General features: G+C 38.7%; 1 protein-coding gene across 1 annotated transcript; it reads left to right on the forward strand.

Annotated features, from left to right (window-relative positions):
- Nucleotides 1-46: 46 nt before the first annotated feature.
- Nucleotides 47-15354, forward strand: LOC139730042 (protein DDI1 homolog 2-like). The gene is made up of 9 exons (XM_071640988.1): nt 47-376; nt 2060-2367; nt 3675-3902; nt 4462-4588; nt 5270-5397; nt 9518-9646; nt 12406-12509; nt 13848-14034; nt 14833-15354. Exons 2-9 carry the CDS (start codon nt 2112-2114, stop codon nt 15069-15071), a joined length of 1398 nt encoding a protein of 465 aa, XP_071497089.1. The 5' UTR covers nt 47-376; nt 2060-2111; the 3' UTR covers nt 15072-15354.
- The last annotated feature ends 1856 nt before the right edge of the window (nt 15355-17210 follow it).

Here is a 17210-nt window from a genome sequence, read left to right on the forward strand (position 1 = left end):
CTAAACTAGCTGTACATACATAAGATATTGCCCCATAGCTGTAGCCTGTACTGTGTGACAATGTCGCTCATGAAGACTGCTAAAATTACAGATCTACTACTCAACTTTATAGTTTGAACTTTGAGCAACTCGTTTATGGTAGCTGGATGGGTGTGCAGCGCATTCTGCTGAGCCATAAGAGTCTAGAAACATCAGGGCAATCTATGCGTCCATGACCTAAAAGAAAAGGGCAGAACTGCAGAAGAAACACGTTGCCTGTGTGAGTGTGTCGTGTGGGCAACTCGACTGTGTGTGGGCCGGGCCGATACCTAACCTCTGAGGGGCCGGGCCATCGCGCATCGGCCTCTGACACCGAAGAAGTTGGACGGGAAGACAGGTAAATCTAATTAGCAGGTTAGGCATCTGTTACTATTTTCAGTTCGGATTAGCTAATGAAAATTACAAAATGAACTATTTGTTAATCAGGTAAATTTAATTTCACAGCAAAATGATTTTATACGTACAAGACAAAAACTGAAAAACAAAACAAAATAATGTTCCCCCCCCAAAAAAAAAAATCAATTTACTTTTGTAATCTTATTTCACTTGTTTTATTCAAAAAATCACAAACCATAAATTCTTCCATGTGGCATGTGTTTTGAATAATGCACAAAATCAAAAATCCCCCCCCCCCCCCCCCCCCCCCGCCTGCCTTCTTACACAAAATTAGCTACAGCTCTCCCTTCACTTTACGCAAAAATCAGCAGCTGTTATTGCACATCCTGATTGCATATGGAACAAAGGCCAAGGAGTCTGCATATTGATTTGTATGACATTTCTTCGGCAAAATCGTGAAATAGGCCCCACCGCAGTGCGCGTGCATCCGTGCATTAGCAAGCAAGGGTAGGTCCTAGGGTTAGGTAGGGTTGTATTTATGGTTAAATTGGCCGTTAAATTGGTCGAGGGACATTAGGGAGTCCTTTCGAGAAGAAAGTGAGGACGAAAAATTCTATGCTGTGGAAATCGGCCCCACCGCTGTAGCAATTTCGCGTAAACGCCGTTTGGTGGGGCCGCATTCACGAGTATTATTCTGTGGAAGGAAGCCCCACCGCCGTGCTTACCTACCGATGAATGCCACATGGTGGGGCTGAATTCACGAGTATAAATAGGCGAGCAGCCGTAGTAGTATTAGTACGGACACGCAGTGGTGGGGCCTATTTCACGAGTATGCCATTTCTTCTTCTTCCGTTAAGTGCAGTTTTCATGTTTGAAGATTACGCACTGTAGTGTGACGTGTGTGAGAGTGTGCAGCCGTATGTGTGCTCCACCAGTCAATTTCCATGAGTAGTGTATTTACAAAATATCACATGGAGTGCGTATTCAGAGAACGTGGTCTTGTGCCTGATCGTAGGAATTTGAAATAATCATGTAGCGGGTGATTCTTGTTTAACATAATACCATCTGCCATATTGACGAGCTGATCTGTACATTCCTTGGTAAGGTCGTAACTTTCCCCTGTGATTTTGCTAGCCTGTCTCACTATAGCTTCCATTCTCTTGAAGTCTTGTTTCCTGCAAACCGCGAACCAGATGACACAGTTAAACAGTACAATACTTTCAACAACTAATTTGTAGAAAAGATTGAGATTTGTTCTATCAATGTGGAGTGATCTCAGTTTTCTCAGAGAGTACATATACGAGTCCGGGCTTTTGAGATAACAGATCTGCACTCTTCAGTCCAAGAAAGTTTACTGTCCATTGTTGTCCCTAGGTATTTATAACTCTTGACTATCTCAACTATTTTATATGAAAGAGAATTCACAAAGAATGGGGAAAACCTACAACCAAGACCTGGGGCAATGCTCACTTTCCTCATACGATCCCATTCTCTCAGATCGGCGTCACCGTGCTCCAGCTACATCAGCTGGTGGGAAGACTCTGTCACAGTGTTTGATCTAGAAAAGAAGCATACAGATAGCAAAAGTCTCTCCAAGAACAGGTATACGGTAATTTGCAACTGATTATGACAAAATAAACTTTTACCCAGACCCTTAGCGTACATGTTTTTTCCTTTTTTTCAGCTGTTAGACAGCAGACAAGACGAGATATAGTTGTGGTATTTATGCAACAAGGATGAAAGTAAGCATCGCTAATCTAGAGGGTGCCCTCATCTCGGTGGAAGTGAGTCCAGAGATTGAGTTAGAAAACTTCAAGGTGCTGGTTGAAGTGGAAGTTGGGTTGCCTTCCAGTCAATGCGTCATTCTCTTCAATGGACGTCCCATGCTGGACATGAAAAAGACGCTGAAAGCATATGGCGTTATCGAAGGCGATGTACTTCTGCTTCAACCCGTGATGATGATGCCTCCTCAGCAGCAGCAACAATCATCATGTAAGTCTCTAGTTCTTGCTTCTTAACCCGTTCCCTCCGAGATTTTGGGGTCTAACACAGGGACCAGTTGGGTTAATAAAGTTAGTGAATCATGGACTTCTGTCTCTCTGTTCCCATGTGAGTGTGTATAAAGTTTTGTTCAAGAGTCTTTAAGGGATCTATTACTTAAACTGGAACATCAAAGATTTTTATTTCTGTCAAATTTGGTACTGGTATGTGAAACACAGGAAGATTCATGCCGCATGCACATATCCCCATTTTTGGTGCTGTTTGTGAACCTGAGTGAGAAATCATAAATAAGATTTAACAAAAAGGAAGTTGCAGAATGGCCTCCCTTTGCCAAAGCCACTCCTTTGCCCTTGCACCACTTGCGTCACCATTATTAGACCCATATGGGATGAGCAATGTGGAATAAAAACTATGCTGCAGGGCCTTTTTTTTTTTTCTAAAGGCTAAAGATCAGTGAAATTCATTCCTGATTGGATGCAGCAAATCATATTTTCTGCAGGATTATAACATGGCAAATTAAAAACTTAGAAACTGAACAGCAAGTAATTTTAATGTTGTGTAGGAGAATGCGGTGGATGATCTCCCTATGGTATCAAGCTTTGAATTGAATATGTTGGTAGAGAAATCATTCACCATGTCTTGATAGTCAGTGAGAAGAATTTAGAGTCGCTATCCACCGAGTGGTGATGTTCACTGATTCAATAGTGGTCTACTTTCTGACTAAATACTTGTACATGATATGTTCATTCTGTTTAGCAGTTCTAAAAGGCAAACGAAAAAATTAATTATGAGCTTTCAGGAGGTTCCAGTATTCAAAGCAGTAAGATGTATTTTACATTTGGGCGTGAAGCTGGATGTACGTACACAAGTTTATGTTTCTGTTTTCATTTTTAGGTGATCCGAGTATCCTCTCTGATCATTGCAGTATTTTGTTTGTGACATCAAATCTTTTTAATATCTAATTACAGAACACAATATGATCTGATTCTGATTATTGGTCATTGGGTTTCTGCAATAGACCATTTGTTTTGTTCTATGTGTTTAGATTCTATGCATGCATTGTTCACAAAAGATTACATTAACAACCACAAAGCTTGATGGAGGCTTTCCCTACATAGCCAGAACTGATGAATGCTTTAGTGAATTGTCCTGCCTTTAGTTGTAGGGAACAGCTCTATTCATTTGTGAATAAAAATGTTCATTGCCAGCCTGTAGGAAAAGAAACATGATCTGTAAATCTTAATACATGACAGAAATGAATCATTCCTTTAGAATTCTGTTTGTCTTGTTCTTTTTAGCATCTGCACAACTTCCAGACTTTAGCAGTGTGAGGATCCCAGGCTTAATGGCTGGTCCCAGTCACGCTCAGGCCCGGGCCCCTGGTACTGGTCCTTCAGTGCGCCCTCAACCAATTGAGGAGGATCCAGCTAGACTGATGGAGATGCTGAGGGCCAACCCATCGGAGAGGGCCATCCTGAAAGAGAGAAACCCTCCCTTGGCAGAAGCCTTAGAACAGGGCAACCTGCGTGAGTTGGAATCAACACATCAGCGATATGATAATTTCCTACTCAAATGTTTTGCTTCTTGTTTTGTTAGTGTGTTTGTTTTTGAGGGTGCATAGCCCCTACCCCCCCCCCCTTGCATGTACATACACGTAGTTGTGCTAAAAAAACTTTCTTTGAAAATTCCAACTCTAATTTGAATATATACACCTTGAAGATAATAGAAATAGAGTGCCTACCCACTTTCCCCGGTGGGGGGGAGTAATGGGGCCACCTTCCAATCTGTGTATTTTCAAGAAATGTTTACCTAATTGAGCCACCTACCAACATGTATATTTTCAAGAAATGTATATATTTTGGTGGGGGGGGGGGGGGAGACTTTCGAAATGGATACCCATGACTTCCAGTTATTCATATTTGAAGTTAAATGCTGTAATAATGTGTACCAGTGCTTGAAGAAATTATTCAGATACAAAGGATTATAAAATGATTATTGCCACATCTTTGTCCTATTTCTAAGATAACGCTTATGTTTAATTTCTCAAATCATTGCTGTCCCCTTTGTTTCTATTTCCCCTTACAGAAAAATTCAGAGAAGTTCTAGAAAGGCAGCGGAGAGAAAAAGCAGAGAGAGAGAGACAGAGGATTTTGATGCTGAATGCTGACCCGTTTGACCCAAATGCACAGTCCAAGATAGCTGAAGCAATCAGGCAAGAATAGACTCTTGACCTCTCAATTGCAGCTAATTTCTCAAGCATATGTCATGCATTTCTAAATATGTGCAATAAGAATTGTTATCTGAAAAATCTTTTTTCCTAGGCCTGAATCACAGAGAGAAAAAAAAAGCGGTACATCAAATTAAATATAGATTTAGATAATGCTAAAGCTTTAAAATGAATATATATACAAATTCTACTTGAAAACTCACTTTCAGAGACTTTCTAATGCAGTATCTAAAAAAAAAAGAAATAAAATAGAATTAAAAAGAAAACAATGTGGAGAAAACAGACAGAGGTCCTGACCCTCCTTTGAAAAGAAGAAAAAAAAGAAAGCAAATGGCAGAGTAAAGGTCAGAATACTTTGCAATAAAGGGAGAAGTGACCAAGGCTGTCTAGGAAAATTGTGCTTTCAAAAGTGCTCCTCAAAAAGCCAAAGTTTGAGATACTTTAAATTATTTCTTTCCAATCTTCAATTTTCTTGTTAGGAACATTCCACTGAATTAAGCAGGAGAAAGTGATACAAGGTCCTATTTCATGTTATCTATTTCCAGCCTTTGTAGTGAGTATAAAGCATCGCCAATTAGTATGGCTGTGTGTTTATATAGTAGAATCATATCTTGATATAAAGTGTCTCGCTACAGTCGGTGCTCTGTCTGATTCAATATTGTCTAGATTACAGAATGTGGAAGATAACATGGAGACCGCTATGGAACATGCACCTGAGAGTTTCGGTCAAGTGGTCATGCTGTATATCAACTGTGTGGTCAATGGTCATCCTGTCAAGGCCTTTGTGGATTCCGGTCAGTAAGGCTTTTAACTTTTAATTAAAGGGACGGACCCTCATTATGCCCCTTATGGACATGCAAGGGGGAAATTAGAATTTTCTCTCCGCTCAAACTTCAAACAATATAGGAAGTAATGGCACAAAGATAATTAAATAAACATAATTTTTTGTTTAATTTAGTAATTTAAGAATTCATTAGATAAATTTAAGAACCAAATATTTACAATTTTCATAATTTGAAAAGAACAATTCAAATTCCTACCATTTTCAAATGTTGATATTGCTTCTTCTCTTGTTTCATTTGAATTTGGATTTGACACAAGATTCTTCATTTTTCTCCTGTGTTTTTAGCCTCTATTGATACAAATGTATGTTGGGCTTCAAAGATATAGAGATCGTAGGTTTAATTTTGCTCCTTGATTAATGTATTTAATTCATCTTTTGTTCTTATTGTTATATGGAAGAGCACTTATGCATGAATGACAACTTGTTCATATTTGCAATTCTTACTTTTGTGCCTTAGAAGAGAAACAAAGGTGTTCACTCATCCATAAAGTTTCCCTTTTTATTGACCTACCAGGTTGACAGCCAATTAAAGCAGAATACTAAAGGAAACGCATAACATGTTGGATTATTCCCCCATTTCAAGCTTAGAGCATGTTAAACACAGCGGCCTTTAATTCATCCATTTAGAAAATTGCGTTTTGGAGAACGGCTGCTTAGAAAAATTGTATCCTGAATCATGTTCAATCGGAAGATCCGTGGTTATTTTGGGGACGTGTCCATGACGTCATGGGGTGAAGGGCAAACGCGGAAGTATCACACAACAGCCTAAGCTTACCTATGTATGCTCCCGATGAGAGCGAGATGTCGAGGCTCATACCCCGAAATCCCAAGACGTTTTTTATCAGAATGTCGCAAAAAATGAAATAGAATTGTTTTCTACTTCAATTCTCCTGTGAAATCATACATTTCCTCGTTTAAATAAAGTCTGTTTCGTGTTATTTAGGCCACGAATACAGAAGTTGTCAGGCCTAGTGCCTGTAGTGGGTGCTTCATAGTCAATCAGTCACATGCATGCACCCATCACCAGCCGCGTATGTCCCTGTGCAGTAGCCTTCGTGTATCAAAGAGTGGAGAAGCCTGGGCTTCGTACCTCTTTGGTACGTACTATCAGCAGCTCCTTGGTGCTACTACAGCTGTGTACTTCATATATTTTGCGAGTCTTTTTTTCGCGAATCGGGTCTTGCCAATAATTTCGCGAGTGCTTGAATTTGTGGTTGTGGAGTACACTACGGAAGGGGGACGCTATACGGAAAGAGAGTTAATATTTTCTCGTGTTTTTAAATTCACAAAAAGCACCAGGTTCGCAAAATTGGTGAAAATAAAAAAACCTCGCGAAACATTTGGCGTATGTGGATCGCTAATACTAGATACTACGCAATGCGCGGGCATCGGCTAAGTGGAAGTCTTGACTAGGCCAGCTGGCCTATCTGGTGATAAAATAAACGATACAGAGCACTGCGGTTTTCATCGATTGTGATAAAACTTTGATGAACTCGGTGAAGTAATGAATGGATCGTGAGTGAATTTATGAGGGTTCCAAGCTAGATAGAATGCTGATGAGCTGTGACCGGGAGTACGGAGTGAGTGTGATGTGATAAGATATGATACTACGTAGCCCGACCAGACGCTGCACTACTTACAGCGACTGGGCTGTGTATAGTTAGATACTAAGGTAGGCCTACTAGTATATCATGATCTACAGAGCGTTGTTACGGGCCGAATTCGCCAAAAATGCGACACAAAAATGTAGAAACGCTAAGAAATTCACCTTAATTCACCTCCGATTTAGAAGATGTTGATATATCACAAGATTTGATCGCAAACGTTTGAAATGCTCATGTTAGACCTTCTACTACACAGTACAATACCAAATTTGTGCTTCCCTTTACCGATTTTCTCTTTAGTTTGCTCGGTAGAATTAATGGGTAAAGTTGCTGTGGTGTATCGTGAAAGACGTTGATTATTCCGTGACGAAAATCGTCCTGAATTATAATGCGATGTTTACATAGCGCTACAGTAAAAAGATAACTTTTCATACAAGGGTTAATTTGCAGTCTATTATTCCAAAATTCAGAGTGAATGATTAGATCTATTTTTTTTTTCGTGCGCCCGTGATAACTTTAGTATAGGTATAGGCGCCTATGTTTTTTAAACCGACCGCCCGTTTTCCCATTGAAAAGCATGTAAATCCAGTGAATGGGCAAATAGACCGGTGTTAACAATAATTACGTGTATTTACTGCCTTAATGAGGATATTCTTTAATTCTTTTTCCTCCTGTTTCCTCAAGTTATTTACATGTATCCCCCTATTTTTTCTTGATTTGTATTCATGTGCGAATGTTCCAGCGTATTGCGCCCCAGCCCACGCGTATTTTTGATTTTACACGTGAGAAAGCCATTGAGGGAGGAGGATGGTCGATCTTCGATGAGTAGGCAATTCGGGAATCCACTCTTCTTAACGTTACATACGGCCGAGCTGCGAAGTTGAGATTGCGTGAAGGATAACTAGGGCCTAGGCTCTACACAGCCCAGTCGCTGCACAGCTGCGTCTGGTCAGGCTAGGCCCTACGTAAGGATTTAAATTAATGATAGAAAGACCTGGGCCTACTGTACTGAGATGACACTGAGACCTGAGTCAAGAGCGATATTACGAAGTTAATGTGTCTCACATTTTACATCAAAGCTCATCACACAGCCGAAATTTTGACATGGACTTCTATTTTCTGAACGTAGCTAAAATCTTACAGTAGGCCCTAGACCCAAGTTAGTACAGCGACCAGCCCAATTTAAATTGTTAGTCCTACTGCTGCTCTGAAGTACGAGTTCAAGTCAGCACTAAGCTCAGTTCATTTTCAGTTCAGAATAAAAACAACTCTCACCAATCTAAATTTTGAAGTCTGTCTGGCATTGGTCCTGCGTCACCAGCATTGTCCCCTGGCCTGCCGTGTGGCAAGGGCTCATACTGCCAATCTTCAGGAAGTCCGTCCGCTTCAACCGGACCGCCCTGGGCCTTCCCCTCCTAGCTCACCCGCAGCGTCTCCCTCCTGCGCCCCGCCGTGCGGCTCGTCATCAACATCTATCTCTCCAACTTCACCAGGGTCATCATCACTAGTTTCATCATCGCTATCATCACTAGTGTATATCACTCAGTTCATCATCGCTTCCACATTCAAATTCCACCAAGAAATCATCCTGATCATCACTGATCTTAACATACGATGTCATTATCAAAAAACAAACTTTCAAAACTTTCTTTTTATATGCAAATACCGGGTATCTACAACAACTTGTATAATACAATGCATGCATTATATGCGCGTGGGGGCCTGCGGCGCTCGAGACTTTGTGCGATTCCCTTCACCCCATGACGTCATCGGCAAAGCCTCGAAATTTACGCTGTGATCTAGATTTCAGGGGGGTGACAGGTGTAAATCTTCAATATCCTCTAACTCCACTTCAAAAAGGCCATTTTAAACGATGTAAACGACAATATGTTCTATGTGTCCTACTCTTTGACTTCATATATAATATAATATCTTCAGTATTCCCCTTTGAATTACCATGGATATGGTACATAAAACATTAACTTTTAGCCAAATATTCTATGAGAAATATAAACTTGAAAAAGTGTTTGCTTTCTTTTTGTTTTACTGAGTCTATATTTCATTTCATTTCATTTATTTCCACTTTCATAATTGGTTTACAAACTTTGCATTAAAAACAAACAGACAGACAAACAAACAAACAAAAATACATGGTGTCAAATATGATAGTGGCGGAATCATGAGAAGCACAAAGAAGGCTTATTGAAAATGATCCCTTAAGAAATATTGTGATGTAAATATATGTAATCATTTATAGTCATTGGTTTGTAACTGAATTGAAACAAACATGAATGCAAAATACGATAAGATTTACAACTTGAATCAATAAAAAAAAACGGATACTTGTAGATATGAAAGTATATATATATATATATATATATATATATATATATATATATATCATAAATTGTATCTAATTGTAATGAGGTATGTATACGTCATCTTAAAGGGTTTATTTCTTTGCAGGTGCACAGATGACCATTATGAGCCAGGCATGTGCAGAGAGGTGTAACATCATGAGGCTAGTAGACAAACGCTGGGCAGGGGTGGCTAAAGGTGTTGGCACCCAGAAAATCATTGGCAGAGTCCACCTAGGTTGGTGTGAATTTATCTTGACCTATGACACTCAAAGATGTATTCTATGAACACTCAGCAAGTGAGTGTAATCCTGGGCTAATCAAACATGACACCAATATTATGCCAAAGAGTTTCTCTGACAACAATTCAAGAAGCAAATTGAAATAGAAGTTTATTATACCTTTTCCAATTGAAGCGTTAAGTGGGTATATTAATAGGAATCAGTGCATGGTCAATTGATCTTTAGAATATTAAATTATACCTTAGATTTCAATAGTTTAACAGTTGACTTGAAATGTGGCATATGCCTCAAATGATATGTAGATTTTCAAGTCTTATTTCTCATTAATGTTCAACCATATATTGCCATGTTATCAAAAATTTGGTTTTGATGCGGTGTGAAGATATCGTGGATTAGTTTAACTCCTTTAGTTTTTGACCTGTTGATTTATGATTTTGGACAATGAACTTCCATGATAGTATGATGCATGTAACAGATTGTTAGTGGGTTTTTTTTGTGTGTGTGTGTTTTTTTTGTTTTTGTTTTTGTTTTTGTTTTTTGATTTGTTTTGTTTTTGTTTTAATAGAAGATAATACAGATTACATGTATTGTGGATTGGGGTAACTCTTTTTTTTTTTATGCCTCCGTCACAAAGTGGTGCCGGAGGCATTATGTTTTCGGGTTGTCCGTCCGTCCGTCCGTCCGTAATGAATTTTGTGGACAACATAAGGTACAGAGAAAAACGATTTGTAGTATATATACATGTACTGACTAGCAGTGATTATCTAGAGAATTTAGGGTTCATAGGGTCAAAGGTCAAGGGCAACACTTCAAAATTTTACTATTTCCCTCATATTTATGTAATGCCAGCAGGATCATTATTTTTTTTAAACACTTGGTGTATGCATGTATAACCTAATAGAGATTCCCTGGAAGCTTTCTTTTTTTTCTTGCCTCAAAGGTTAAAGGTGCATAGTCCTGGTAGTGTAGAGGGCGCTGTTGATGATACTGCTGATCACCGTTAGCATTGATACAAAGATTACTGAAGTCATCAAGAGTAAAGTGCGTAGGTGTTGCTAAGTAACGTTGCCTTCGCTGTCTTCTCTGCGCATTGCGCAGTCTGTAGTAATGCCAGGGTGCGTGCATATATGCGTGTTATTATGACATCACAAAAGAAGTTTGCTAGAGCTGTCATCCCCCTCAGCCGAATCATGAGCCGAACTGTGATCAGACCACTGACTACAGTGAATCGGACTTCTTCGGACTCGGGGAAGTGGGCCAAAACGTAAGCGCTTAAGAGGAGTCGATAGCGTAGGTCTCTATAGGAAACTTGCGCAGTGCGCCCGCGTACGCATTTGACTAAAACACGGGGACCATGCACCTTTAAAAGGTCAAAGATCAAGGGAAAGTGCTGAACTAACTTTTCCTCCATATCTCGGAAATGGCTCAAGTTATCTTGAAACTAACTACATATTTATGCATATTCTGCCTGACAGTGATTATCCTATGAATTTTAGGGTCAAAGGCCAGATTAAAATGGTAACTATGTACTTTTCAATACAGAAATTGCACTTTTTCTCCATACCTTGAAAATTACTCAATACATAAACTTATGAATGGGTCAAAGTCAAGTTAAAGTCCTTAAATCCTCAAATACATGCTCTCCTATTCATCCAATTAAACCTAGGTCAAGGAAGGTGAACATTCAACACATTTGTGACAAACTTGCCATTTTAATACTTTGCCAATTTTGTGAAAATGTAATCACACATTGACTACATGTACTATAGACCTATTAGGAGAATCATGCATTATGGCGGAGGCATACCAGTCGCCTTAGCGACATTTCTAGGTTTTTTTTAGCTCACCTGACCCCCAGGGGGTGGAGGGGTGCAAGGATTGGCCCCAATGGACTGGGACTAAATTGGAGGCCAAATTTCACATTTTGATCTTCTTTTTTAAAAGGCATGGTCAAATTTTTGTACAAACTTAGCAGGTATTATTGCTGGTATGAAAGCATACATAGAAATGGACACCATGCCCCCTGGTGGTCGCCAAAGCACCCTGAGTATGGTTTGTTTACTTATGTAATAGTCTGCTAGAATGTTGGTATTTCAAGAAAACTGGTGATACTCGGGTGAATGCTGGATTCCCAGGACTCTTGATTGTTATTCTTGGCAGTGTTTTAGTACGGAAGTGTTGTCCAGGGGCATTATAAAATCACCTTTAGTATCATTTCTGGTTTACGTTATCTCAATAATTAGCTGAGTGCATGTGAAGGCCAATTAGGGATTTAGAGCTTAAAATCTGCTGCACACACATACAACAAAAAAAAATGCTTAATTTAGCATAATCTTGGGGGCTGCAACTCCCTCCCCCCCCCCCCCCCCCCAATTTAGTTTCTGCAGTAGAGAATACTGAAGAATGGTCTGTAATTCTTGTACCACCATTGCATGTGGTCCAGAGTAGCAGAAATGCTCAGAGATTTGTCAAATGTGTTTTAACATGTAAAACAATGTGATACTTTCAATATAGGAATTCAAGATGACCAAGTGATCATTGTAGATTATTGATGTCGGGTCAGTATGTGGTTAAACTTACTGAATTACCTTATGAATTCAGGAATTCAGATGACAGAATAATCTCTGGCATGTCTCTCCTTTACTCCATTCCAATGACCATGTGGTTTTAGATTGTTGATCTTTTAAGATGTAATGGAATTTTGTGAGAAATTTTCGTACCAATGAGTAATATTGTTGTTTCTTTTCACTGGTAGGTCAGATTCAGATCGGTGATGACTTCCTCCAGTCTTCATTCTCAATCTTAGAGGACCAACCGATGGACATGCTTCTTGGTCTAGATATGCTCAAAAGACATCAGGTATACATACACTGCCTCCTTAATAATTGACCCAAGTATTATACTATGGACTTGAGAAGGAGGTATATTTAAACACACTTCTTTTTTCTACCAGTTTCATCTCATTGAGCTTGCCCATGACTATTTTGTCATTAAAAAGTGCTTTTTAATAGATAACCAAGAGAAGACTGGGTTTATGTTGTTGTTGTTGTTGTTGTTGTTGTTGTTGTTGTTGTTGTTGTTGTTGTTGTTGTTTTCCATTGCACAATCATAAACTGCCTGCTGACATTGATTAAATGAGACTAGAAAATACATTGTAGTACTGGAAGCACCAGCTGACTGTAAGTAGTTCCTCTACTTACCTACCCATAGTTCTCTCCATGTCCTAGGAGGAGCAATAGATGATAGAATAACAGTGAACGGTCATGTAACCAATGTCTGTAAATCAGTTAATATTTTTTCTATGTAACATTGCATTAATTAGAAGATACATCAATATGGATACCTGTTACTTGATGTGTATATTCCTAATCCCTTCTTGACCGGATTATTGAAGTACCTCCCTGATTAGTAATGCATTTGAAGATCTTTATCCCCTACAGAAGCTACACAAAAAGAAAAAGCACATCTGTTGTAAATCAAAGGACCCATACAAAAAGGATGGTCTTCTCTTTGTTGAACTATACTTCCTTCTACACTTACTATCATTCATCATTAATGTTTACGACACATTATGTTCATGTATATATAGTTGTTCAGGTACAGTAATATGTAACTGCTGATTAAAAGCACTTCGTGACAATGACTGTTTCATCCAAACTATATGCGGAAATTTAAGTGAGGAAACAGTTACTTACAGCCATCCATTCTGCAGTCATCTTTAATCATTGGAATGTGGAGTACAGTGTACATATGACTTGGTGTTGACCAGCACGATACCTTATCAAATCATGGTATTTAGAAAAACCGGTTACACCAGGATTTAGTAAAACACTGGCATATTATACTGTACAATATATTAAACTGAAAGATTATACCAATAAGATATACCAGAAAGTTCACATTATATTCAATAAATCTCTGTATGGTTTTTAAGTGTGACAAATCATGCTTTTACAGATTCATGTAGATCTGGCATTCCTATTATGTTTGCTAGTAGAGTCATGTTAATTTTAAATATTTGTGTCATTTTGTTTCTTCACGTCAGCATTGCTGTGGATGCAAGAGCAAGTCCCCACCCCCCCACCCCCCAAAAAAACAACAACAACAACAAACAAACAAACAGTAATGAAGGTGCTTAAACATATTGCATGGTTGGTATTTATTTGTATTATCATTTTTTGTTGTTGTTTTTACCAGTGTTGTATAGATTTAAAGAGAAACTGCCTGGTGATTGGAACAACAGGCACAGAAACACCATTCCTTAGTGAGGCAGAAATTCCCATCATCGACAGGACAGGATCTAGTGCCCTCTCAGATGAACCAATGAGGGAAGATGAAGACAGGGCTTTGGCAGAGGCTTTGGCTAAATCAGCAGAGGATGCAGGTATGATCTGTCTCAGTCCCTTCCATAGCATATCATGTAAGGTAGTGTTCCAGATAGAGCTCAAATTGTCAGTGTGATGAGAAATTTGATGGAACTCTAGTTTCATTTGGTAACATTCAGCTTCATTCACATTGTACTTAGGAGATATGGTATTGCTGTTGAAAGAAAATTTTACCATGAAGCAAGACTAGAGAATAATCTCTCTGCTCTTTGGAAATGGTTCCATAGTGTTTACTTGCCAGAAGTTAGTATTGTGGTTGGGGTGAGAACATGTATTCCATGTGCATGGCAGCATGTGTATGATGTGTATTGGTGTTACTGCAGAGGAAAAATTCAGCCAGTTTATTCTTGCCTTCAATCAAATAATTTGCCCATAACTTTGTGTTATAAAGAAAAGCATCAAAGGAGATCTCTTTGTCTGTCTGACTACATCCTGTATACCACATCCCAGAAACTGATCCCAGAAACCAGGATACTGTAGGTGACTGCCTGATTGGTTCTCATTGTAGGCTCCATCTTTAGATACATTTCCTGTTTTGAGGCCGTTTTCTCAAAATCTCTGGCTCCCAACTCGAGACTTTCAAAGCTCAGTATTGGAATGGGTCAACAGATGCTTGGGTTTAGAGTCTTTGCATTATGAGTCATAAATATTGTGATAATTGTTGAGCTTTATTTTTGAAATAAGGATATCTGTCTCCTGGTGGACAAAAAACGAAAACAAAAATAGGAAAAACAAACAATAACTAGGTTCTTGAAAAGTTTGTGTTCATGTTTTGTTTTGTTTTGTTTTGTTTTTAGGGGCAAGTAGAGCATCAACATCCTCTGTTAGTCAAGGCAACAGAGCAACAAATTCCTCCTCATCTTCATCTTCATCAGGAGCATCAGCAAGGATGTTTCCTGAAGCTGATGTGAAAAAGCTGGTGGACATGGGCTACACTCGAGACCAGGTCTTGGCAGAACTTCGTAAAAGTAGCGGTGACGTTAACAAAGCACTTATGGGCCTCATTGCCAAGTCCATCACAGTGCCGAAACAATGAAAACTTGAAGCCAGAAAATTGAAATATGAGTTGAAATGTGCTCACCAATTACCAGCAAAGTTCTCGTTTGCACATTGCCATATCTTCATCAACAAGCAAGCCAAGTTCTTCCATGCTAGTCAAACCCAAATGCCTTTGGCAGGGATAAGACTGTTTCTTTTAGATGCAGGAGATTGGGGGAAAAAAAGAAAGGAAAAAGCAACTACCTCTGGGAATCTGTGACTTCTCTGCAGCATTTGACAGGAATACAAGTCTCACCTCTGCTTGGCCAGGAATGGATTTCACACAGCACTTTTGTTCATGATTTGAAAATTTGCCCACCAAGCTTTTCAATGCAAAAAGGTTCTTATAGCCACTAAGGGCAAGTGGAGCATATTGAAACATATTAATTGCCAAGATGCTGTTATGTTACTCTATGCCACAGATAATGTGACCACATTAAAGCTTACACCTGGCAAACTGCTGGTAATGTCATGCAAGATATTTGCGATGCAAAGAATCATAACGGTAAATATTTGCTTGCATTTTACCCATTCCTTCTGCAGTTCTCTGAGAACCTTCAGTGCCCCCAAACAAGATTTTTTTATCCGTCGAAACAACATTTTTTTATCCGTCGAAACAAGCAAAAGCAGTCAAGCAGTACATGTATTCCCTTTCCAAAGTCAACTGCATGTGTCGCCAAACAATGGAAAATATCAGCCAGACGTGAGATATGAATAGAGCATGCGCCGAGCTCGCAAATTTTTGTGAAACACCATTAAGGGTACCGCAATGGGGTCAGCAAAAGTCAAAAGCTGCTACTTATGCCTTCATACTAGTTTTATAGCAAACCAAGTGTTGGAAAACATATATTAGACAAAAATATGTGCAGTTTTTATGCAGAAAAGAACAGATATTGGTAGAAAAAAACTTTCATCTTTCAGTCAGTTATTGTTTTGTTTTTTTTCAAATCAGCATAATACAAATAAACATGAATTTAGGCCACAAATGCAGACACTCTTGTCTACATGTTGGGAACCTGGTATCAGGTTTGAGCTAGAAATTTTATCTATTTTTTGCTTTGATGGTGCATTGCTGGTAGACAATATGAAATGCCAATTTGGGATCAATTTACTGTAATAAAAAAGAGACGAGTAACTTTAGCTAGCATAGCAATGAAACTTTTATATTGGAATTAGGTTTAAAAGACACTGAACAGATTCTGAAGTTAAGTTTGTTATTATAAAGCATAAGTTGCAGTCAAATATGCAAATTAGGCAAGGTTGTGTTATCACCCACAACTCTCTGATTAGTTAGACCATACGCCACAAACCAACCAGTAGTTATTGTTTCTGACTGAAGTGAATTCAATCATCTACAGTTGACAAAGTCTGCATACTGCACAAACAAAAATGTCTCAAAATTAGCCTCCATTTTCAATTTATTGATGGTGAGCATTTCACTGCCATGCTGATTAATCTACATACAAATCCATGAAACATTTATTTAATGACTGTTATGTATTCTGAAACTGTCAACAAGTCAGATTTTGTTTGTTACATGGCAAGAGTGACAGGCTAAAGTACAAATATGAATCAATGTAAAAAGGTAGATATTGGTTACAAGAAAAGTCTTGTGAAAAGATTTTGGTTGTTGCCCATTCTTCCTTCAGTAGAGAAACTGTGTTGTGACTAAACTTCATTGCACATTCCTTTTGTTGCTTGTCAAATGGGGAATAACCTCCAATGCAACTTTGAAATACAAGGTTTCACCGGACTACATGTACAGGGAAGTCCCGCACTGTACATTATTTGTAGCTGTCTTCATGAATTATACAGGTATGTGAGATAATCAAACACCTCTGAATATATCTGTGAAAGTGTGGAGATGTCACATTGTATTAGGAGTGAGGACTATTTTCCTTTTCTTAAACATGCTTGTCTCAACACAGGTATCATCACAGAATTATCGTAAGTAATTTAGTAGTTCAGTGGCTATTGAATCCACAAAAGTATGATTCGATCTGTGTAAAAAAAAAAAAGTAGTTACGGTTAATAAACTCACAACCTGTTTTTGACGGCTAGTGAGAGAAAAAAAAGAGGGATTTCTTTGTATTTCTACTAATCAGCTACCCTAGTGATAGTTATTGGTCTTAAACAC

Source organism: Diadema antillarum, unplaced genomic scaffold, assembly GCF_040938485.1.
Source record: "Diadema antillarum isolate AM-2024a unplaced genomic scaffold, OU_Dant_1.0 scf00000002, whole genome shotgun sequence".
In the NCBI taxonomy this organism is placed as follows: Eukaryota; Metazoa; Echinodermata; class Echinoidea; order Diadematoida; family Diadematidae; genus Diadema; species Diadema antillarum.

Bases quoted from the DNA above. Each gene is read 5' to 3' on its own strand.
- LOC139730042 (XM_071640988.1), top strand. From the start codon at position 2,112: ATGAAAGTAAGCATCGCTAATCTAGAGGGTGCCCTCATCTCGGTGGAA. The intron at 3,903-4,461 runs GTGAGTTGGAAT...TTCCCCTTACAG, and splicing joins CTTAGAACAGGGCAACCTGC to AAAAATTCAGAGAAGTTCTA. The intron at 14,035-14,832 runs GTATGATCTGTC...TTTTGTTTTTAG, and splicing joins TAAATCAGCAGAGGATGCAG to GGGCAAGTAGAGCATCAACA.